We start from the raw sequence: 26,864 nt of genomic DNA on the forward strand, positions 1-26,864 counted from the left end.
GGACCCTCTCAGAGGCGTTGTTTTAGCGACTTATTCAAATTATCAGTGAACAAGGAGGAAATATACTGTCCAGGGCGACCCTTGGCAGAGGAGATTTTGGAGGTCACATAGAGCGCCACACGCTGGAGGGACACCGCTGGTCGCACTCAAAAAACCCCCAAAAACTTGATAATAATTTGCTGCGCCCATTAGCGCCCTTTCTTTGTGTTCTGTCTTGAAATAACAAATGAACAAATAAAGACAGAAATAATACTAAACTCAGCGCCCCTGTTGTTTCTCATCATTGACCTGCTGACCAGCCTGCACCGTGAGACCTGACGGCGCCGTGGACTGAAAGACAAAGTCGGGGATGAGTTACTGATGCTGACTCATTGGCTCCACTCTCATTGCCCACTGGTGTCTCGCCAGTGTCTCTGTCGGTGTCCCCGCCAGCGTCCGCTCTTCTCTCATTCTCCACTAGTGTCTCCAAATGTCTACTCCACTCTCATTCTTCGCTGGTGTCTCCAAATGGCCGCTCCACTCTCATTTTCTGCCGATGTCTCAGCCGGTGTCTCCGAATGTCCACTCTGCTCTCATTCTCCGCATGTCCGCTCTCATTCCCCACTGGTGTCTCCGCCAGTGTCTCTGAATGTCTGCTCCGCTCTAATTGTCCAACAGGTGATTCCAATCTCTTCTAGGGCACCAAAATGTCTACATCCGGCCCTGATAGCTACTGTTATTTATTTACACCCCCCCCCCCCCAAAAAAAAAAGCAAGCTCCATTATTAAAGTCTATACTTACAACACAAGTCTGTCGTGGCACTAAACCAAAACACAATGAAGAGAGTAAAAACTTGCATTAACCTTCAAATATCACTTCCATACTAACTTACATATGTTCACACAATCATATTAAAATTCATATACGGCTCTGATGGATGAATTAATTTTTTATTCCCATCAGAATTTAGCCTGAAGTGGAGGGTTGAAAAGCGCTGCAGTCCCTCTTCTGCTTTATCGGCACACATGAAATTACGCCACCATGTACCGCACACACACACTGTAGCCGATGCACACACACTAATCACGTTCCCGTCATGCCACTCCGCCGTCTCTCGTGCAGATTCACTTTCTTTCATTAACAGCCGCTCTCTGCTGCACTGTATGTGCATTGTAACACAAGCTGCAGCCCAGCAGTGCATGAATATGCATCCTGCCGCAGCTCTGCTTGAATGGCCGGGCTGAAGAGCTGACTGCACCCTATTAAAGCAATGAGATTGGATTCAGCTGAATAGAGTGAATGAGTAAGACTTGTTACTTTTGTCCTTAAACCCTCCCCCCTCTCTCTTTCTCCTATTTTCATTTCCTCTCTTTCCACTTCCCCTCCGAGTTAGAAAAGTCGGCACAAGAGGGGAGACGTGGGGGAAGCATCCGGCATCATGCTGAGGATCAATAAATTCGTCATAGGAACACGTGATAGAAAATAAAACAAACACGTGATAGTTTTGTTAAAAAGGCATCTTAGCACAATCCTTACACACATTTAGGAAGGGGGGTATAAAAAAAAGTTAAAATTGTGGGTTATCTGTCTTAATCAATGATTCCCAATCAGGTGTATTTATATAAGAAATACTATTTGATTAGGAAAATACATCCAAAAATGAAGTGAAAATAAGTTTGCAAGTTTAAGTGGAAACATTATATGAAAGTATAAATGGTTCAAACAGACGGATAAGAAATTCATATACTGTTCAAATAGTTATTGAAATAATTTAGCTAAAATTAGTGAATAAATAGCTGATAGTTAACTAAAAGTAAAAGCTTATGGCTTTTTAGTTTAAAGTGATACATAAATGATTATTAGTGTAAAGTAATGGATAACTGGTTCATTATCAGCGTAGCTTAAATTGAGACAAATTGGTTGTTGGCTAAAAGTAATGTATGACTAGCTGTTAGCTAAAAACAATACATAAATAGGGTTAGCTAAAGGAAATGAAAATCTAATTAATAGTTAGCCTAGCTAAAAGTCATATATAAATGGTTGTTAGCCAAAAGTAATGGATAACTTGTAAATAGTTAGCATCATGAAAGGTGACATGTAAATGACTGTTAGCTAAAAGTGATAGCCTATATAAATGGTTGCTAGCGTAAAGTAAAGGATAAGTGGTTAATAGCTTAGCTTAAAGTGAAAGGCTATATAACTGTTACCATAAAGCAATGGATAACTGGTTAATTGTTAGCTAAAAGTGATGCATAAATGAGTGTTAGCTAAAAGTTATAAATAACTGTTGGCTAAATGTGATATTAGCATAAAGTAAAAGATAACTGATTACTAGTTAGAATAGCTAAAAGTAATATACAAATGGTTGCTAGCATTAAGTCATATACAGTAGCCTAGCCTAACCTGGTTGTTGGCTAAAAGTTATGAATAACTGTCTGATAGTTGAAAGTAATACATATATGGCTGTTAACGTAAACTAATGGATAACAGTTGACAGTTAGGCTAGCTAAATTTATCTTTAATTTAATTTAATTGCCTAATAGTTAGCCTAGCTTATAGTGATACATAAATGGTTGTTAGCGTAAAGAAATTTATAATTGCCTAATAGTTAGCTTAGCTAAAAGTGACACATAAGAGGTTGTTAGCACAAAGTAAAAAATAAATAGCTGATAGTTAACTAAAAGTGATACATAATGGCAGAAATTAATGGATGACTGGTTGATAGTTAGCCGAGCTGAAATTAATAGATAAATGGTCGCTACCTTAAAGCTACAGTGGTAACTTTAAAAAACATTTTTTCATATTTAATGAAACTATGTCCACACAGAAGTGAAGACAGATAATCTGAGAAAACACTCATTTTCTCTGCCTCCATTTAGTGTTTCTCATAGACTGTAAATAAAGATGGACGACACGCCGCCACTTACCCCCGCTATGCTAAAGTGAGGTTAAAATATCCGGATACCAGCGTTGCCATATTGCGAGGGTGATGTCATTGAGAGCCCGTATCTGCGCAGTAGATATCCGGTAGGGGAGTTCCCGCCTAAACATCCATCTGACCAATCGTGAGCAGCTAAACTGAATGCCAGCTCACAGATTGGCTGTCACGCCTGTCAATCATGGCGGAAAAGCTCCTTTTTCTACAATTTAATAACGAATTAAAAGCAAACTTGAAAAACAAAAAATAAACATCAGGGTGATGAGAATTACCTTCAGTGACAGAAACCATTTTTGGGAAAAATGTGTTTGGCGTGTACTTTGAGTTTTTAGTGTGGCCCATTCACGAACATGGAGGGGCGGGCCTTATGACCTGTACTGCATTCAGACACCAGGGGGCGATCCAGATTAAATAAGCTCATTTTGGGGAAGCTGTCATGTCGTCCATCTTTTTATGTCTATGGTGCCTCTAATGACATTTACAATAATCCACTGTGTCTGTGTTTGATGTGAAGCACTTGGTGCATTTAATTTCTTTTTTGTAAAGAACGTTGGGCTGCATTTCTTGTATGAAAGTGGCTGTACAAATAAAGTTTATTTTTATCATATTATTAAATTTGAAAGAAAAACAAATGTCACTGTACATCATCTCATCATAACTGGAGACTTCAAACCAAAACCTTGGACGGAAGAGAGAAACCACCACGTATAATCACATTTCCAAAGATAGAGATTTCTGACTTGGCAGCTTGACTGGAAAGTACAAATCCAGCACAATGACGTGATCAAGTTATTTCATCTGTCCATCATGTTGCTTGGACACACCATGTGAACGGTGCGAAACCTCTCCAGCGAGACGCAGGACTCTGGCGCTCCGAACATAGCGCCAAGATTTCTAATAAGATCAGAGGTCAAAATGACGGGTGGGAAAACAACAGCTTGTGTCTGAAAGTGGAGGTGGGAAAAAAGAGATGAAAATGGACAGAAAAAACGAGGGAGGACAGGAGACAGAAAGGAGTCCTGACTAAAAATATACACTTGCGCAGATATAAACTCCCGTAGATGACTTCACTGACACGCTGGACGGCAGATCGCTGCAGGCCAAACCACGTTTCTATCAACATCTTCTGCAGCTCTGCAGCTCTGCAGCTCTGCTTTGATTTTTTGATTCTTTATTCCAAAAGATCACCCTCTCTGTTTATGCACTGATTATACATTTACGATGTGTATAAGAAACCAAAGACAAAAATATCAATAATATAATATATATTAGCATAACGGCTATATAGTGAAAGAATGAATGCAATCAGCTGCTCAAGTATTTAGCTGCAATATCTGTATTCTGCACGTTTGACTGCAGCTTGCAGAGTGAAATCCCAGAACACAATCAACTGCACAATCGAATGCTGTACGTGCAGCACGCTGCTGTCTGCACTGAGCTGAAGGTCCTCCCGTCGCTGAAATGCATTGTTCCTGCATCTTTAACATTTCAGCCGGCTGTGCACATCTGACTGAAGACTGCAGGGTGCAAACCAAACCGGGCATATTTGATTGTAATATTCACTGTCCAATGGTTTAACACATAGGCATGATTCATAAATAAACTCGACGTTAAATTCAAGTGAAACTAGAGGAGCACTAGCAGAGTTTGTATAATTTGGAACTTGTATATTCGCCGTTTGATTGGTTTTATAGGTTTTTCCTAGACCCGTGCTACACCTTTTTGGCCTCTTTAAGGATATTTCTCAGATTTTAGGATGTTCCTCTGATAGGATTTTAGGACATTTCGCAAAATTTTCAGCAGGATTTTAAGATGGTGTTTTTTTGGAGTTTTTTTGGAACATTTTTCAGATTTCAGAACATTTCTTTTAGGACATTTGTAGGATTTTAGGATGTTTCTAGAATTTTAAGACATTGCTGGGATTTTAGGACATTTGTAGCATTTTAGGACGCTTCTAGGATATTAGGACATTTATAGAATTTTAGGACGCTTCTAGGATTTTAGGACATTTCTTGGATTTTAGGATATTTTTGACTTTATAACATTTCTGGGATTTTAAGACGATTCTGATTTATTCTAGAAACTTTTCCATCTCCAACGTGAGCAACAGTCGAAGCCTTTGACTCCTAATGGACACAGTTTTACCAAAAGATATTGACTAACCCAATAAGCATATTTCAGCTTACCCCAGAACGTCTTCCCAAGAGTTTTGTCTTGTTTTGCAAAGATATTTAGTTTATTCTGACGGAGGAGGAAACGAACCAGAGAATATTCACAAATAAAGTTCTTAGGTTTTGTGCAGCTTTTCAGTGTGTCAGCAGCTTCAGAGATTGACTGCTACGTGATCTTATATTTAGTAGCTGAGAAAATGAACAGATCTCTCATGTAGAAATCGAATGCTTTTTACTAACTCTCGCCTCGTCCTCTCCGTGGACCCCAGGAGTCGCACCACCAAGTGACACCTATTAGTGTAGTCATCAGCGTCCATCTGTGCCGCGTATATGTGCGTACATGTCATGTGGCAGCTAAACATTTAGTCAGAGTGGCAGTGTGAGAGTACAGATGGCAGCGTAATTAGCCCGTCTACTCCCTACTGCTCCTCGTCAGCAGCACCGAGGCCACGGAGGCAACACAGAGGGACAGAGTTACAGAAAACAGGCAGACGAGAGAAAAAACAGCCACCGTTCCAACTTTTCTCACCTTTTTTTTTTTTTCAGACAAGAAAAAGGGCTCAGCTGCAGCCTGCCAGAACTGGGTTTGACCGACCACATTATCAAAATCCCCGGAGGCGCTCCAGGGACTTTGATAATGTGGTAAGTGGGAAGTGTTTAATCTTGCTACGGTCATGGCTCTGAAGAGATTTAGGGCTAATAAAAACAAATTTTACACACATTTATAGAGACATGCTTCCATTTTTTGACACACTAACTGTAATCCATGTGTTATGTTACTATGGTAAGTGGATTACTGCCTCCACATGATAACCCGCTGGCTTTATATTCAAAGGCCAACACTTTGCTCCAGACTGAAATATCTCAAAAACTACTGGGTGGATCGCTTTGAGAGTTTATACAGACATTCATGGTCCCAAAGAGATGAAGCTTACTGACTTTAGTGATACTTTGAATATCGTAAAGGGTCACATTAGATAAACTTTATTGTCCCCGGAGAGAAATTTGTCACAGTAATACAAAATGTTTTCACAAAAAGTTAAGATTGTATTTATTCACACCAGGAATAGTGTAGAACACTATATGTGATATAGACTTTTTGATGGTCTTAAAGATATGAATTTGACTTTGAGCTATTTATCTAATTTTTTGGTTTTCTTGTGATTTAGTTGATGGTTTCCAGGTATTTTATTATTTTCTCGAGCTGCTGTATGAATTGGTTGAGTCTGTGTTGATTATTGTGTGTTATTTTGGTGCTGTAATGTGCTTCTGTCAAACTGTGAGAATGAATGTATGTGTATTTTTGTAATTTTGAACATGAAATATTGTAAATGAGAATAATGGCGACCCCAGGAAGAGTAGCTACTCTTAAAAACAGAAGCTTATGTGGATCTTAATAAACAAACAAACAAACAAAAACAGCACACTCCAGACAGTAATTTACATCCAACTGACACAACGGAGAGACAAAACAAACAAAAAAAATTTAACAAAAACGAGTAAAAATATCATTCCCTAAAGAATAATAAAAACAATACAACACTTAAATAAATAAGAGGTAAAACCAGTAAAAATGACGGGGAACACACTGCCTACAGATATCAGAGAAGCCACCTCACTAAATATTTTAAAAAGAAAACTAAAAACTTATCTCTTCGCTTAAACCTTGAACTGCTTTGCATTTTGCTTCGCACTTACGCACTGCTGCACCTCTTTAAAACTTATTTTCCTTAGTTTTTATGCATTTTATACACTCTGTTTTTGGCCTTATTTTTTTATTAATAATGTCAGTGGGTTTCATTTATTCATTTTATTTTCATCTAATGCATTCTGTGCATTCGATTTTTATTTAATCTTACTTTTAGCAGTATTTTAAAGTGAGTTTTATCCATGAGAAAATGCATTTTGTGCTTTATATTCTGATATTATTTTATTTTTACTTGTAGGTTTTATTATGTCTTAATGTCTTCTGTGTCTTTTTATGTGAAGCACTTGTTGCATTAATTTTTTTTCTTCTCGTAAAACACGTTGGGCTGTATTTCTGGAATGAAAGGTGCCTCAAAAATAAAGTTTATTGTTATTAAAAATGATAAAATGAAAAAATAACATGAGGTCAACATGTTTGGCTTTTAGTGAAATATCTCAAGAAATATTATATAAATCACCATGATATTTGATACACATGTTTATGTTCTCTTTAGGATGAACTGTAATAATTTTGGTAATCCCTCAGGTTTTGGTTACTGCACATTTAGCCGTTGGTAGATTTGGTTTGCAGCAGATAAAGCAGCTGCCTTAACGCATGTTTTACATACAACACAGACAATAGACAGACATGATAAAGGTCCAATGATCTCTGAAACTCTGAAATCAAACAGTTGCTTATCTGAGTCCCTGATAGTCAACTTAAGGCCTGCGGGACATGTATGGGGCTGCTGCGACTGTCCCCAGGTCTCCTGTCCTTTTACAAATCAAGCAGAGTGTCCCTGCAGTAAATCTTAGCACACTGTGTCCTCTTAGTTCACGGGCGGGCGTCAACAGGAATATGGTGGTTTATAATTTCCTCGACTGGAAACTTGACAGACTCATGACCTCTTTTTTAGAAAAGCGTCAGTGAACCGCAGCAAGACTGACAATAACAACAGCCGGGAGCCTCAGAATACATCACAAACTTAAATACACAACAAATTCATCATTTGATAGGGTTATATTATTTATATTATGACATTATCAGTTAAAATATTTCACCATTAGTTTAAAAAATGATCCACCTGAAAGGTATCAACATCAGTAACATTTCTTCTTAAAGTATCAGTCAGGATATTTCATTTAATCACTGATAAAGCTGTTAAACTGGTGGGTTTCATTACATTTTCAATTATTACATTATTGGGTGCCCCAGCAGATTTACAAATCTCCCTTTAAACTGTCTGAAAACTGCCAGATAAATGTGATTAACTGACGCAGCGTCAGTGATTAATTACGCCCTGTGTTTCTGGATCTTCAGAGGCGTGATTTATTCTCGCTAATGAGCTGAGAGTCAATCAGATGTCCCGTTATGAGGGATTCTGGGACATTCTGCCAAGACATGAGCGCACTGTTGTTTTGACTAAAGCGCCAGAGTGAGTGTCGCGCCAAAAAAAAAAAAAAAAAAAAAAATCCTCAACACCAGGACTTTAAAGTTAGTCTTTAAAAAAGAGACGTTACTGTGTGGAGGTGTTAAACTGCAGGCCTGATCTTATTCCTAATTTACAGTTTGTGACCAGCTGCAGCTGCAGCAGCCACATACATGCTCCCAGGATTTTAGGACATTTCTCAGATTTTAGGATGTTTCTAGGGTTTAAGGAAAGTTCTATGATTTAAGGCATTTCCAGGATTTTAGGATGTTTCTATTATTTAAGGACATTTCTTTCAATTTAGGACGTTTCTGGGATCTTAGGACAATTCAATTTCTTGAATTTAATGATTATTCTAGTTTTTCAGGTCATCTTTAGGATTTTAAAACATTTTTAGGTTCTTAGGATGTTGCTAGGATTTTAGGACATTTGTCGGATTTTAAGATTTGCTAGGATTTGAGGACGATTCTAGGATTTTTGGACATTTCTCTGATTTTAGGATAATTCTTGGATTTTGGGACAAGCCTAGGATTTCTGGACATCTTATGGATTTAATGGATTTTGGAAAGTGTCTAGGATTTTAGGACATTTCTAGGACTTTAGGAAGTTTGTAGGATTTCAGGATGTTTTAAGGATTTTTTGACATTTTTCAGATATTAGGAAGTTTTTTTAATAAACAAGCTCTATTTTGACACTGTTTTAATCTTTGTAGTACCCTATGTATACTAAAAGTAGAAAAACAATTCACAGTGTGAATCACTTTATTTTTACCGTGAATTAGAAAATGATTGAGGGGCCACCCAGCACCCTATCAGGGGCCAGATGTGGATCGCGGGTTGTAAATTGAATATCACTGCTTTGCTGACTTCAATAATAACACCAGCTACACTTCTGCTCTCAAATGACATCCAAATTGTTCAAAATGGTCACTAAAGTCGACAGTTTCTCCTGATGACTGCCTCTGGATTTCACGCACTGAATGGACCAAATTAAATTTCTATGTGGATTTATTTTTCCTAATAGAAGTCCAGTTTCTGACATCTCAGCTGAAAGTCGCTGTTTCAGGATGTTGCATCAGCCGATCTACAATCAAACGTAATGAGGATCTAAAAGAGACACACGCTCTTACAGTATGTGCCAAGAAGCCCTGTTCAAATTACATTACCCGCTGCAAATCTGACAATGTAATGATGTAACACAGAGGGACGGAGTCTGAGACGAGCTGAGGCTGGAGCCCGGCTAATTCCACACGCAGACACGTGCACGCACGTAACATGATGATACAGTTACATTATGTGCTGAGAGCGCCTGTTTAAGCAACATTATCCAGTGCAAATATGACGCTTGTTATAGATCGGAGTCTGCAACATCTCTGCTAATGCACTCAGACCACAGACACGAGGGCACACACACACACACACACACACACACACACACACACACACACACTTACACACACTTACACACACTGTAATTTAGACGAGTGATTCACTGGCTACAAATAGCCTCTGACAATTCTCCCGCTGACACTCATTTCCATGTACCCTGCAAATGATGGAGACGGATAAAAGTAAAAAAAAGCCCACATGCTGTAGTTTCTGAGCCCGCGTCACACTCACCAGCTTCTGGAACAAATGTCCCACGGTGACCTTCTCGTCCCACTGCTGAATGTTGGGTAAGAGGGCGTCGTAGAACTCCTTGTGGATCTCGAAAATGTCCTGGATTTTGTAGAAGATGGTCTCGACCTGCTGGATGGTGAGGACGGGCTGCGAGGTCGTGGCCGTGGCTTTCAGAGGACGCATGGGCTGCAAGATTTAGAGACACAAGAGAACGGACAGAGTCAGTTAATGCAACCAATCTTAAAAATATTTCCCAAAATTTAAAGCTGGAGTTGGCGGTTTGTTTTGGAATCACAGAGCAAAAATCCCATTATAACCTGCGAGTAGAGCTGATGCTCATGTCATCAAATGCTTGTGACAAAGATATGTAATGAAAAAATGAATGAATGACTTTATTTATAACCAAAAAAACATATATATAATGTCTGAAAAGGAGTAGATACACACACCTATATGTAAAAAAAAACCCAAATATTTAGAAAAAGTGTACACACAAACATCCCTAGCTGCATTGTATTTTACTGTCAAAAATGACATCAGTGCACTGAAACAGTGAACTTAATTGGGAATTTACTGATTCTAAATTACTTTAAGTGCCTTTTTCTGTCTTATGTTTTCTTAAAAATAACTTTTTCATGTTGTGCATATTGGACAACATATAAGTCGATACCAATATATCTGTGATGGACCAAAACTTGCTGATAAAATTGGCTAATCAATATATTAGTCGGGCTCTACATTTGAGCATGTTGTAACTAAAGTGAACATAGAAAATCTCCACTCCTCCAGAAACAAAAACAAAAAAAAAATTTAAAAAAGAAAGAAAATGACCAAGTACTATTTTTTTGGAAAATAATTTTAAATATATAATTAAGATAATTTAAAATATAGTTTTTTTGGAAATATTTCCTTTTTTTTGGTAATATTTAATAATCCCCTCAGCTAATTTTCCCTGGCACCTTATATCGGCTTTTGTCAGTTGCAGAACATTTAATGCCAAGATGTTTTTTATGTTTTTTTTTTTTTTAATTAACATTTTTTCTCAGGTTTAGGTGATTTAAATGCTATAAAAAGGCATATGAAAACAGCATACAGAAAAATAATTAAAAAACGATGTCCAGGGGTTAAAGGGTTAAATCAATGTGTGGGAATAAACCAACATTTATGAAGAACTATGATTTTGATAAGTTTTTAAGTATTTTACTATGACATAAAGTTCTGATAAGAGCGAGCTTTGATGGCAAGTTAACGGCAGTTAATCAGTAACTGACTGGATGAGTGCCAAAAAAATAAAAATTAGACATTTTAAAAATAAATAAAATAAATAAATATGTATATATCGGTTTGCAATCTTGCTCTGCGTCACCCGGTGATAAGCGTGTAATTTTGGCCTCGCCGCTCTGCGATTGGCTGACTCTCATCGGTGCAGTTTCTGACCCGTCAGCTTGTTCGCCTCCTCAGTTAATCACAGATATGTGTGCAGAGGACACAGCAGGGGGGAGACCCTGAATTACAGTGAAAACAAAAACGCTCTCACGTCACGGATGCCAAAATCCTCTCAGGCCAATGATGACTCAGTCTGCCGCTGATAACAGCGGCTGCATGAAGGCAGAGCACGAGGCATCGTTTATATTTTCCATGTTACATTACAGGATTGTATCATGTGATTATGGAGGCTCCAAAAATACAAAAAGTGAATCAAATACGTTTAAAAAAACAATGCTTTTTTTGGATGAATTTATAAAGAAATTACAGCTATTTTTTTAATATGGGATGAGTAAATGTTAATAGTTAGTAACAATAAGCGAAATGTCTGAGTGTCATGCTGAGAAGTGTATGTCTGCATGTTTAATAAATGTCTCTTTTTCAGCTCAATATGGACATTTTTTGTTTGATATCTTTAGTTTATATTGTAGTTTTAGTGAAAATGCATGTCCTATTGCATACGACTGGATAAATGAAACGTGGATTTTACGGCACGACTTATGTGACAGCTTGTAAACAAATGATTTTTTGTTTTTGGTTAACGTGGTCATTTCAAAGAATGTTCCCCGGTTTTTTGGATTTTTTTCACAAATTCAAGGTAATAAACTAATTAAACCAAATCAAACACATGAGTTACTTGTGACTGTTGGTTATCAGTCCTTGAATTTCCAAACTCGCCATAGATTAAAACAGGGTTTGTACAGACAGGGATGAGCCAAATTCAAGGACTTTCAAGTACTTTTTTCAAGCACTTATTTCATCTTCAAAGATGAAATTGCAACCATCTATTGCAAACTGGTAAATGAAGCAAACATGCTACCAGGGTCTAAAATCAGATATTTATTACGTACTGTTAGGTAATTATTCATTTGTGTTTTGCAGGCTATAAAAACCCAAAATCTAAATATATATATATATATATATATATATATATATATATATATATATATATATATATGTAGGCTACATATATGTATTTTAAAATCATGAACAGGCCAAATAATAAAACAAGCCCTACATCTAATAATCTGTTAATCTGTTCATGCATTAAAGAGCACAAATATAATATATATTGTTGTTAAAAATCACAATTTTTACTCCCTATTATTAACACTGGCATTGTCTCTAAAAATGCAGTATATTAATAATTTATCATTTTGTTCTTCTTTCAATTATATTCAAAGACCAAATTTTAAAAAATGTGTGATTTTCACACATTTTTTAACTTTTGAACACATTTATTCCTGAATTTGAATTTCTTAATGTCGAATTAAAGTATTTCAAGCACCTTGTATGAACTCTGTTTAAAAAAAAGCAGCAAAGCAGAAACAAAAGTGTGAACACGCAGAGAGTTTGAGTCTTTCTGTCAATTACAGAGGAAGTGACGAGGACAGGAACAAAGCATTTTTTGGAAGAGTTGTACAACGACTCGTGTCGTCACTGAGAGCTGAAAGAGAGGGAACTGAGACGGGCCAGATTTGTGCCGATGTTTCTGCCGTTTACCTCGCTGCAGCTGTTTGTGTTGTTGCACTTGTTTTGTTCTATAACTGTTGTGTGAATATCCCAAAAACGGTTTTACGGTTTGATGTCGAACATGTCAGTCAAAGAGCAGCAGAGAGCGGCAGGAAGTGATGTCGTGTGCAGTAAGTGTTGCAGGAAACTGCTGTGCTCAGTGTGACCATCAACCACTAATAGAGATCTGACAGCTCTCTCTCTCACACACACACACACACACACACACACACACACACACACACACACACACACACACACACACACACACACACACACACACAGACCACTGCAACATGCTACAGGAGCCTTAAAGGGACAGGTATCGGTCATACAGGGTCTGAATTTAACACCCGCAAAGCGCCAGATGCAGGAGATTTTCTGTTTGTTTTTTTCTTTGTTTGTTTGTTTTGTTTTGGTTTCTTTTTCCGTCTTCTGCTCTGATGCACGTCCTGCTTTCAGTCTGAATCTGTCTTGTATGTTAGCAGATGTGGAGGTCGGGGAGTTTTCAACAAAAATAAGGGAAAAAAGTGAGCACTGTACATCCATCTTTTCTCTCGTCAATACCATCCGTTAATGTTAATGCTCAATAAAAATGCGTTTAAAAAAATAAAATATTTCTGTTCGTGAGTAAATTTCAGAAGTTTGCCGCTCTGTCAGTGACTTTCTGCGTCTCCTTATGACGTTTTGGGTATCGTCCTTCTGCGTCAGTTGTTGGCGCGGCGGCATGTCAACAAATGCACACGGTGGGATGACGCAGCACGCAGCGACCGACACGGACCGTGGAACTCCTGCAAGAAAGTCAGTCGTTTTTTGGGATCCATGCATCTCCTCGCCAGCTCCATAAGCACGCTCGCACTCCTTAGAGTGCGTGGTTACCGGCAGCATTATGACCTGACGCCGTCTTTCGGTATTTCATGCACGCACGACTGGATCTGTCCAGCTGCGTGCCAGGTGGACGCGGATGGCGGCCTTTGCCGTCACGTTCATACGCCGAAAGCACCGACAGAGCTGACGTATTTGATGATTTCAGACTGGTCCGCCTCGAATCTTTGAACCACAGTCTCGCTGCTTCTGTCCTCTGCTGTCTGTCTGTGTCGGAGACGAGTTTGAGACTCACAGCAACAGAGACTTCATGCTGCATTCAAGCGTAAAGGCAGAAATCGACACTCGAAGCATTTTAATTATTAGATGCTAAAATCGTAGCAATATCCAATTCATCGCTTTACACACAAAAAAAACCCCTAAATTTTATTAATTTTTTTTTCAATTAGACACCATTCGTCCTAGTTCCTTTTTATTTACTGAAGGCTGATATCTCCAACACTCGGCAGCTCACATCAAACAAATAATCGATACAGCACGTAACCACTAAACCTCACTGTCTCATTTGCTCACTTTGTTTGTTTTGTCTGTTTCTGTTGTCTGTTTCCACCCCCGTTTTCTGTTACTGTTTTATCTTTATTTTTTCAATTAAAAAGAACAATCGGACTGATATACAGCAGTACAAGAAAGAGAAAAACAAAGTATTTTTGATTTTGGGGTGAACTGGTTGCTGGTTTCCCCCAAAAAATAAGTGAATATGTCAGTTAGTGACAGAAAGTGAAATTATCTTCACTTTTACACACACTATCGAGCACTAAACACTGTGTTTTTTTGGTGTGTGTGTGTGTGTGTGTGTGTGTGTGTGTGTGTGTCTCACCAGTAGCAGGGCCTCCAGCTGGTTGATGTAGATCTCCTCACTGGCCAAGAATCCAGACAGCACCAGTTTCTTCATCTCCAGTCCTTTCTCGATGTCTCCCTGCGGGACAAAACAGACGTTTAGTTTGACATTTCATAAAGATCTGAAGCCCGAAAAATAAACCGGTCAGGACTGTGGCCTCTCACAGATATACAACAGCGTACACGATGAGATAAGAACCAATAAGAAAAGGTATTATTTTTACAGAACATAACCCAGAAACACATGCATAATGTCATTTATTATCATTATTTTCCCAATAAAGTTTACCGTTTCAGTGCAGTGATGTTTATTTTTGATTGTTAACTTGTAAAATATCCTGTCTTCATTACATATCTTTATCTGAAGTGTTTGATAAACGGATTTTAGAGATAGCTGCATTGAGAAATAAATATAAATACACTGCGGTGTCATTGAGGCTTCAGCCCCAAATGTTTTTAAAAGCCCTTAATCTAATAATCTGTTATTCTGTTCATGTATTAAAGAGCAAAAATAATATATATTGTTGATCAAAATCTACACAATTTTAACTATTTGTGCAACTCTAGTCAATACATTTTTAATAATTAGCAGTTCCATCCACTCCTTAGATGTTTCACAAAGCACCTTTCACCTTTTTATGAAACTATCATATTTTTATCGCTTCATAATGATGCTTCTTTATCAAAGTAATTTCATGAAATAACTATTGTGTATTTTCTATTGTAACTAATGTATCGTTCACCATGGTTTTCCTATTTTTTTGATTCCTTGGCACCAATAACTGATCAATTTAAAAATGTATGCCCTTTTAGATGACTTTTACACTTTGCATTCAGTTGGATAAATCTACTGTTTTGTGTGTGTTTATTGTATTTCATAGTGTAGTTTATGTGCCTTGTATTGTCACTTGTGTTGTCCTTAATGTCTCAGTGTTTTGTTGTGTAACCGTCTCTCATTTTTCTGTGTATAGATGATTAATGGCATTGCACACGGTTCCTGTCACCATAAATAAATCAAGTGAAATGAAATGTAAACTACTCTGTGTCTATTCGTCGGTTTTATTAACCACATATTTTTTTAACTTTTAATTTTTAACAACAGAATATTGTGACTGAATATTATATGGGATTGTTAAGTTTTAAGGTAAGTGTCCAAGAAGAGAAAAGTGGGAGAAATTAACAATGTTTACATGACGACGACGAGATGAGAGACCGAACCGCTGAATATGAAGGAATTCGTGTTTTTTGGTGCGAAATGGCAATCCAGAACTTTTTGTTTCTTCCTTCTTTATTTGTTCGTCTTTGCTTGTTTTTTCTCTTCTTGTAACACTTTTGTCCAACCAATAAAAATAAATTGTTAAAAAAGAAAAAAAAATGAAAAACTCACAATAAATCTCAAAAGTTGAAAAAAAAAAACAAATTTTAAATAAGATACCAGCATTTAAAAAAAAAAAAATCATGTTTTAAACAAAAATTTCCTGAGGATCCTCCTCCTGGACCCACAGTCCCAGACAAAGCAAATGTCCTAAAATTCAACAAACGTCCCGTGCATGTGTACAGAAAGAATATTTGCCAATACATCAATATCAGGACATTTTACTCTCTGATATCGATACTGCCATCTGCTTCCAAAATGCATTTTGTCATTTGCTAAACTATTTGTAGCCAGACGCCGCATAGTTCAATGACTCAAGCTGGTTTCCTGCGTGATGCCACTGCAGTTACCACATCAGGTAAACACTGCGTTAATACACACACACACACACACACACACACACACACACACACACACACATCCAGAGTGTGTTGGGCTGAGCAGCAGCTGTTTATTGGGAATCTAAACTAAAAACACGTAAGTTGTTTACTTCCTCTGTGGGAAAGTCTCACTCGTCGCACTTCCAGGCTGTTGTTTGATTTTGGAGTTCAGTATCGGGGAAGTCACCTCCCTCATCATGTTTTTGGGAAACACTCAGCGAGAGCCAAACAAGACACGCTAATACTTTTATCCCGAAATCCCCGAAGAAAAACTCCAGTCTGAGTAACTTCAAAGGAGGAAAGGTGAGAAACGCAGCTGCAAGCTGCGAGCGAGGAAGGTTAAACTGAGGGGAGATATTCGACGGTCTCGCTGTGGATTTTCTGCAATATCCAAAAGCAGTGACAAAAACTCGATATAACAGGAGACGATAGAAAAATCAGACTCATTCTGAGTATCTAAACCTTTGAAACCTGAGCCAATCGGTGTATTTTCCTTTCAAAAACACAACAGAAAAGCAACAGCTATAGAAAAACTATATATACTACAAAAGAAACTATTATAAACTATTTGTAATTGACATAATTACATTTTATTTTACAAAATTACAAACTTTTTAGGCACTTTTTCGAGGTCATTTCAGTGTTTTTTTTTTTCAACTTTTTCTTTTTTTGTACTAATTATCAGGTAACTTTGGATACCTGATAATTGATTTTTTTTTTTACTTTTTTTGCTCATTTTTAAGCAATTTCTTCTGTCATTACTTATTACTTTTTTCACAAATTTGTAAAAGAAATAAAACTAATTTGCTGAGGTTTCAAAGGGTTAAATCACACCTTTGGGCATTTTATCACCATGCAATCCACCTGAATTACACGTCTGTTATTCATCTATTTTGGGCGTAACTGCAGACCATAAAGCTCACAGGGTTTGTGAAAAAGGTGAATGTGTCTGAAAGTTTTAACAGATCCCAGCAAAAACAAAGTACTTCAGATGTTGGTTGTACTTGTACACTTGCACTTATTTTGCCATATTTTTAGTAACTTTGTGGATATGCTGAGAAATCCATACGCAGCTAATAATATTCCTTTTTAAATACTTGAGAAAACACAAATTCGAATTATAAAAAAGTTATTAAAAAAAGAAAATTACAAAACCTTTAATTCCTTTCAAAATTTACAAGAAAAAAAAGAAAACCTTAATGTTGTCAAGAAATTAGTGAAAATTACAAGAAAGTGAAGGAAAAAAGCTATTTTTATGTCTAATTTGAAATACATATTTATAATTAGAAATGCTGCTTTCATGATTATTTTCCTAGTTTTTTTTCTAATAATTTTCTCTCTCTTTTCTTGTAATTTACATTAAATTCTTGCCAAGTTGCTCTTTGCATTTTTTTTTTGTTTGTTTTGTTTTCAAAATAAAGCAAACTAATCTGCTCGAGTTTCAAAGGTTTAACTGCTTGTGAAAAGCGTAAACACAAAGAAAACTGATGTGGATCCAGGTTTTAAAAGGTTAAGTTCAGTTAATGATGATGACAGATGAATTTTTCATTCATAATAACTCAGTTTGGTTGTACCACATTGAAACAGATGTTTGTGAGGAGACAGAATAATAATGATTTTATGATTATTATTATTATTATTATTATTATTTACAGGTAATAAAACTTATAAGACAAGAGAAACTTCGATTGTCCCTGAAAGGTTCCCTTCATTCTTTTGAATTTTGGAGACCTCCCCTAAATTTATATCAATTCTTTGACCTCCCTTTCTGGTTTGTGATTACTACGTCTCCTTACTTGTTTTTTTCGTTTGCTTTATTTTTATTTTATTTATTTATTTATTTAGTAATTTTCATCTTAATATTTATTCATCAGAAGAAAACATGGTAAAAAAAAAACATTGTTCTTCCAATAGAAAAAATTTTTAAAAAATAAAAACAAATAAATCTTATTCTTAAAGGGCAGTTTCAACTGTTAAAATAATAATAATAATTAATAATAATAAAATCTTGTTCTATTTTCTGAGATGGTTATCGACCATGAAAACTCATACTGTTGCAACCCTTAAAAAACTGTGTTTCAACACTTGTGACACCTCATCTGATCAGCTCATCACTGATAAAAAACATTACACAGGATACGATGGTGTGAAGACAATGACGCTTTATGCTTTCATATATTCACAACCATGATATATTAACAGCTGCCACATAACTCACACGGCACTGTGAATGGCAGAAAAACCTCAGTGGTGTTAATATAATATAAGCAGGTCAGTCACGTTTATTTATAAATCGTATTAAAAAATGTGTCGAGCAAAACGAGTAAAAGGTGTGAAAACTACACAAGCAAACCTCCATTTAAAGCTTCCTCCATAAAAAAACTGCATATAGAATAACAGAAAATCAGCAGCTGGTTCACAAATATAACACCTGTTCAGACTCACTCACTCACACACAACACACACACACACACAGGGGGTCACACACACACAACACACACAACACACACACACACACACACACACACACATAAAGCTACACAGTGACATGACGTTTAAGTGTTATGTGGACTTTAAGGGAGGCCAAAGAACGACCAGGGAGCAGAGACGAGGATTAATTATTAACACCAGCAGATCCTTATAATGATATCAGCTCCACATATAAGATGAGGAAGGAGCCGTGACCTCATCGTTTTAAAAAAAAAAAACCCATTCATGACTACAGCGTCCTGCTGACACCGATGTTTTCCCTCAAGACTGAGGTGTAACCGGTACAGTTTTGTGCACAATTACGTATACTTTGCATTTAATTAATATTTAGTTCGATATTTAGATATTTACCTGTGAAACACACATCATAAGGTATATTCATCGAACTTGCAGAAAGAAACAAATATTTAACAATTTGTTTCTTAATTTTCTTAATTTGTTTTTTAATTAACAAATATCAACTCATGTTTGTTTGTTTTTTTTTAAGTGTATAAATCAGACTATTTAAGTCACACAAAAATCTGTAATAACTCAAAAATGTGACGTGTGCACGTGTTCATTAACATACATTAGGGTTGCAAATTGTGAGCACTTTCTTTAATCAATATTATTGGTCAAATTAACAATTAATTTGCTCTTTAAAAAACAATAGGAGCACTAGCTTCAGATATTGCAGTATCTGAAGATGTAATCAAATTTTTTTTTTTGCTTCGATAATGTGACTATTATCTACTTACAGCATTTTTTTCAAATGTGGATTGATGAGTTATTTTTTTGTAATGTGACTGTGCAATATCGATTACATGTAATCCAAGAAATGTTCAAAAATCAAAGAAACATCTTAAATCCTATTAATGTCCTAAAATAAAAAAAAATGTCAGGTAAATCAGATAAATGTCCTAAAAGCCAAGAAACTTCCTAAAATCCTAAAGATGTCCTAAAATCCTAGAAATGTCCTCAAATCAGTGAAAAGTCCTAAAATCCAAGAAACATCCTAAATGCTTAAAAACCCCCTATAATCTAAATTATGTCTGCAAATCCTTGAAAAATCATAAAATCCAAGACACGTCCTAAAAACCAAGAAACATCGTAAAATCCTACAAATGTCCTGCATGGGTCAGGTGTATGCAGGACCCAAAATTTCTACACAAAAAATATATATTTTATTTAGTTTAATTTATTAATTCATTGTTATTTTTTTTAACTTGGCAGCTTATATCCTCCATATAAAATTCTTTATTAATTCTTTTTTTTTGTAGAAATTTAAATATTTTTTAATTCATTTTTAAATGTATTTTATGTAATAAGTTTTGGAGCCTTATACTCCATATCAAAAATTTTCTATTATTATTTTTATTATTAATTACATTTTTTCTTTAATTCATTTTAAAAATATTTATATAAATTTTGGCAGCCTCTGTTCTCCACTACTAGTCAAGTAAATGTTATTAGTATAGCCCAAAAGGGGGTATTTGTCAGTATTAGTGCTTGAAAAGTCATTAGATATAAGTCCGGCCTTTTATGTGACTAAATCTAAAGCAAATCAGAGGAACAGGAGTGATTTATATGGATGAAATCTCTTTAAATCTGTCAAGCTGCTTTCACGTGTTGAGTTTTTTCGAGCAGCACATGTACTGAGATCAGAGTCCGTCTTAAAAGCTGGCATTCCTTGAAAGAAACTGAAAGAAAATGCTCCTTCTGACTAAAACTCGAAACAAAAGCAGCTCCAGAAATGAGTCCACACTCTCGAGACTCTTTGATATGCAAGTAGTGCTGCAGCTCGCCGTTTATTTTAAGCAACATGAAATCCATATGTCCACATATCCAGACAACTTCATAATTCAAGCGGACTTCCAACGACGACGTCTCTGCTTCTTTGCGGCGTGAGACGTGTTTTCAGATCTGTGAGCTAAACAAACGTATTTTATTGTAAGAGTTTTTCGTGTTGGTGACGTGTAAAGCTTCAGTTTCAGCAGTGACAAACATGTCACACCAGGTGAAAAAAAAAACAGGAAAACTATTTTTTCCAACAGTGGACATATTTTCCCTCGCTGTACAAAGAGCTACTGTTGGCGAGAGAGGGCAAGAGGAGAAATACATGAGCGGTGGAAGGATTTTTCCATTTTCCATGGTAACCTGCTCCTGCGTGTCTCTGCAACGCTTTCATACAGAAAATAAAAAGCTGCGTGTTTCTGTTTTTATTTTACTATTGTGCCCTCTGCTCTCATATTGCGTTGTGATAAAGGAGCTGATTATCAAGGTGGCTCTGAGGTTTGTCACTTCATGTGCTGGTACAACACACACAACACACACACACACTATCACACACAGAGAAGCTTTTCAACAGACTGAAGTTACTATTAGATATAGACAAGCCTTCTTTAAAAAGCAGCAAAGTGAGGAGAAGTGTAGATAAATAAATAAAAATAAATAAAAAATTACTCGATAAATAAATAACATGGCATTATATGTACCAAAAAAAATTGTCATGTAATGTTTCCCTATTTATTTAATTTCCTATTTTTTTTCTTCATATTTGTTTATTGAATTTTTGTTTTTAAAATGTTGTTTTTATTTTAATTTTATTTATTTTTTATTAATTCATTTTAATGTATCCTCAATGTAAAAATTCCTAAATATATTGTTAAATTTTATATATTATTATATTTTGCAAATTTTTAATTTGTTGTTGTTTGATGATATAAATGTGGCATGCGTTGATATGTACATTTATTTTACATCTTTATTTATTTACCTTTTTTTACCATTTTTTTTTTATCCTACTAAATTTTTCCTTCTGTTTATTACATTTCATTATTTTAACTACTTTTAAAATTAAATTACACTTTATTTTATAATTCATTTTAAAATGCATTAATCTATCATTTAGTTTGGCAACATCCACACTCAATTAACTTTTCAGTCATTTAAAAAAAAATAATTTTAGATATACTTGCTTTGTTATGATTTTGGTAGCTTTCATCCTCCATTAACAATTCTAACATTTATATAATTTTCATAAAAAATAATATTTTTACTTTTGTTCACTTTTAAGCTATTTGTCTATTTTTTATTTTGGCAGCTTTTATCCTCCAATACAAATCTCCTCAAGTAAAACTTATAATATAACCCCAAATCACCAATTTGCAGCACACAACACTCTTTATTTTGAGACCCTCCATTTACTGTTTTGTCTATGAGGAGGAGCTCTAACTCACACGCTCACTCACTCACACACACACACACACACACAACACACACACACACACACACACACACACACACACACACACCACGCTTCTCAGTAGACTGAAGTTACTATTTAAAAACAGACCATCCGTCTTTGAAAAGCAGCAGAGTGAGGAGACATGTGCTCCAGAGTCGCTGACACACCAATGCCTCTCACACACACACACAACACACACTCTTGCAGACACAGAATGGCTCACACGTAGCAGCACAAAGGTGACGCCACATCACGTAAAACACCAATAAGACTTCAGCTGTATGTAATCAAGCCCTCCAGATCTGTTCAGCGTATTGCATGAGTGTGTCGTGTGTGTGTGTGTGTGTGTGTGTGTGTGTGTTGTGTGTGTGTGTTTTCCCCTCCACTGCATCCAGCTTGCTGTCCTCACCTTGAACTGTCTATGTACCGGAGTGATGGGCTCCAGCTCCCCATCTCCATATTCAAACACCTCCTCCTCCTCCTCCTCCAGCACCCTGTCCAATGTAGCACAGCACCTCCTCCTCTTCCTCCTCCATGTTTCTGTCTTTCTGTCTTTCTCCTGCTGCCTCAGATTTCCCTCTTTTTTTCAGTTTTTTTTTTTTTTTTTTTTTTTTTTTTTTTTTTTTTTTTTTTTTTTTTTTTTTTTTTTTTTTTCTTTTTTTTTTGTTTTTTTTTTCCTCTTTTTTCAGGCCTGCCTGGACACATCAGTGTTTTCCCTTCAGAGCAAGTCGTCTGGACGCCGAGAGAGAAAAAGAGAGACGACCCCGCCTACACAACCCCACCCCCTTCCCTGTGCTGGGCTTCCTGGTGTGAGTGTGTGTACTCTGTGTGTGTGTGTGTGTGTGTTGTGTGTGTGTGTGTGTGTGTTGTGTGTGTGTGCACCTCGGTCGATGAGGTCTGCCCTCCCTCTCTGCCCGCCCCTCCCCTCACAACAAAATGCTCTCCAGCCACTTTCCTTGATGACTACATAGACTGTTTTCTGTCTGAGCCTCACTGGGAGTTCTGCTGCTTTTTTGTTTTTTCTTTCTTCCGTATCTTCAGGCTAAAGCCACTTCCTGAAATCACACACACACACACACACACACACACACAAACACACACACACTCATAGCTTCTGTCTTTCTCACATCACTGAGTGTTACCCGTCTTCTCTGGCCATTGTGTCTTTATCGATGCTGCTGAAGAGCTTTGGATGTGTAGCTGAGCGGCTAATGTGCTGCTGCTGCTGAATCTCATTACCGGTCACACAGTTCACTCAGAACACGCCTGAACATGAGGAGCTCAAACATAAAACTGGCGAAAAAAGACAACATATCAAAAAGACAAACTGTTCAAAAAAAAATCAATAACTCTGGACACCAGGCGGGAAATGAAACTGAAAAAATGAGTCGTCTTAAGCCACCACGATGATGATTCAGCTGTGAGTTCGCTCGCCACGAACCTCTCACCCTGCTGCTGACCCGAGGTGCCACTTCACAGGAAGTCAGTCTTCCTCTAGAGCACAGATTCATTCATTCACAAGCGACAAAATAGAGCTTGTTTTCAAAAAAAGTGCCAGAGGAGGATCCCAAAACACACCAACAGAGGTCCCTAACATCCTAGAAATGCTCAAAAATCCAAGAAACCACTAAAATACTAAAAATGGCCTAAAATCTGAAAAATGCCCTGAAGTCAGAGAATGTCCAAAAAGTCAAGAAACTTCTTAAAATAGTCCTCAAATCAGAGAAAAGTCCTAAAATCCAAGAAAGGTCCCAAATCCTTAAAAACGTCCTATAATCTAAAAAATGTCTGCAAATCCTTGAAAAATCATAAAGACATTTATTTCTTAATTTAATGTGAATAATAATTTTAAAAAAACAACATTTAATTGAGCTTAATTTATTAATTCATTGCTAAATGTATTTTTTACTCTGCCATCTTCCATCCTACATATATGAATTCTTTAGTAAACCTAATTTTTTTTTGTAGAAATTAAATTTTTTTTAATGTATTTATGTAATAATTTGGGAGGCCGGTCATCATTCCATATAATTCATAAGGAGTAAATTCTTGTATTTTATATTATTTTTTAATATTAATTTAAATTTCTCTTTAATTAATTTTAAAATATTTCAAAATATTTTTTTATTTCATCAGTATATCCACAAAAAGCACAGCTTTGCTGCATGCAACACTCTCTATCTTTAGAGAAAAACACGCAGACATACAGAAACTATGGTTTTAAAGCATCCCAAAATACAAACTAAAGCATCTCTAAGTTCATTAAACTCTCACGCTGTGTACATTTACAAACGTGCTCCTCATGCTGCACGTTGGCACCGAGGTGTCAGCGCCGACTCTCACGTCAGCCGACGAAAAGCAAACTCAGCGGAAAGAAAGCCGACTCAACGAGGCGCGAGGAGAGAGCGACGAACTCGGTGGAAAGACCTTCAGAGGCAGAAAACATGAATCCTCCAGAAAACCATCTTTGAAAGCATCAAACCAGCCGGCAACTACGGACTGCTCTGACTCAGTTTAAAGTGTTGGTTCAGAGACGTGATGGACAGAGTGAGTGAATAAAGACAGAAAACTACAAAGATCTACGAAATCTTAGATGATCTAAAGTGCACAAGCTGTTTGAAGGTCAAAGGGTTAAAATGTTACCAGATACAAATTTAGTTTCTGTTCTCTCTAAAAGTGAATTAATGTCTTTTTGCCTATTAATTTCATCACATCACTAGCTGTGTGAAACCTGGAAAAATTTGCTAGATTTCTTTCCAAAACATGGGGGAAAAGGCAATGAGCAATCCACCCAAAATTAGCGAGAAATTTCTGAAATGTACGAGAAAAATTATCTGGAAATAATTTTAAAAAATTAAACAAAAAATAACAAAGAGCGAGAAAGTAAAAAATAAATAAATAGATAAAAAACAGGGCAAAAAGATTATAATTATAATACAAAAAAAATAAAATATATTATTTAAAAAAATTATAAAAATTCTGTACCATAATTTTAAATATAATTATGATCATTTCTCGATACATTTTCTCCTCGGCTTTTTAGGAGACTTTTCTTGCAATTTGTGGGACATTTTCTTACCAAGTTTCTCATTGCCATTTTTCTGTGTTTTTATGTTTCTGTTCTTACAATCTTTTCATGTTTAAATTGATCTACTTTCTCATCTATATTCATCACATCATATTCATTTATTCATCATATTTTATAAATTTTATTCACTGAGTACTTAAACTGCCTTTGAGATCTGCTTTTTAAAAATATTTTTTATTCCTTTTATTTGCTTTATTCTTGTCGACCTTTAGTGTTTGCGGTTTGGATTTTGCCTTTTTGTTTGACTTTTATAGATTTTTCTGTTTGCTTGTGGATGTTATTTTTCCCACCTTTGCTTTGTCCGTCAAAATAACTGTTTTCAAAGTAGCTATATAAACAGTATAAAGTAAATAAATAAATAAAATAATTATTAAAAATATTAATAAAGTAATATAACAAATATCAAAGTACTAAAAATTAAATTAGCTCAAATAAAATAAGTCATTTAGATTATGAGAAATGGGATCGGACTACTATGTTGCATCTTAACAATACAAAACAGCAGGTGTCTGTTTGAGGCCCACCTTCAGTATCAGTTTTGGCCCTCAAAGAGAAAAAGTCTGATGGTTTGTGTGCAGCGTATCGATGCAAAAATGCAATTTTAAAAGTTTGAGGAGTTTTGCATGACTTGTTCTGCTGGTTTGGTTTGAGGATTTTAGGTAAGTGTGTAGAGTTTTGCAATAATGGGCTGTTTCAAAGACAAAAGCAATCAGGAAAAACTGCACACAATCTTATAATGTTATAAAGTCCCTGTTTTTACCACAACTTTCCACTATAGATGGAGACACGAGCACAGAGTGAATCACAGTGAATTCAACAGAACAATAAACTTAATAATTCATAACATCATCACCATAACGAGAAGGTCAATGATCGAGGCCACGGTGGGTTTACACTGCGGAGATGATACAGCTGCTGGGAAAAGAGATAATAAAGCGCCAAAGAGAGAGCAGCAGGAAGCAGATCAAGAGGAAGATCCAGGACGGAAAAGGTGATAAAGGCATTTCTGCAAAAGGTATTAACCCTGTGAGGTCGTCATCACCGTTTTTGTACTGTTTTGAGGCACAATTCACAAGTATTTAAATTGTTTTTTTCTTTTGAAAACAAAAGTAAATGAGCAACTTTTAAGAACAGTTCTGCAAATTGTTAGAAATTAGTAGCTTTGGAAAATTATTTTAAAAAGATAAGGAAAAATGTCCCAAAAAATGTATTTAAATTATCATAGTTTTGTTTTTATATATATATATATATATATATATATATTTTTTTTTTTTTTTTACATAATTATTTTTTTTAAAGCACATTTGATTTTTATTTTTTTAACAATTTATTAACATTTATATTTATAACATTTATATATATATATATATATTATATGTGTATATATATATATATACACATATATACACATATTTATCTATCTATCTATCTATCGATCTATATATATAGTCTTGTCAACCAAAGCACACACTGGAGCGTACTAAACAAAACAAAAACAACAAAAGAAAGGGGAAAAAAAATCACAAACAGCAACTTCTCTGACATTTTGTGCACAAACATGCATATTATAATTAAGGGCCTTTTGTCATTCTCCTAATTTGAGCTCACACATCAACCACGTTGCAAGTTTTACATCACTTAGTACATTTCTTCGTCGTCGTCATCGTCATCTGCTGGATCCAAATATTTCACAAACACATTAAACAGTCCCTCATTTTAAGGGTATTTTTTATACTTTTTTTGGTCTTTTTTTTTCTTAAGT

At 35.9% G+C, this 26,864-nt stretch overlaps 1 protein-coding gene across 1 annotated transcript in view; it reads right to left on the minus strand.

Moving 5' to 3' along the window:
• Positions 1-26,864, minus strand: part of abr (ABR activator of RhoGEF and GTPase) — a 199,375-nt gene that overhangs the window by 100,200 nt on the left and 72,311 nt on the right. The window contains 2 exon segments of the mRNA XM_042499516.1: positions 9,825-10,010; positions 14,524-14,622. Coding sequence (XP_042355450.1) covers positions 9,825-10,010; positions 14,524-14,622 — 285 coding nt within the window.

Source organism: Plectropomus leopardus, chromosome 13 (assembly GCF_008729295.1).
Source record: "Plectropomus leopardus isolate mb chromosome 13, YSFRI_Pleo_2.0, whole genome shotgun sequence".
In the NCBI taxonomy this organism is placed as follows: Eukaryota; Metazoa; Chordata; class Actinopteri; order Perciformes; family Serranidae; genus Plectropomus; species Plectropomus leopardus.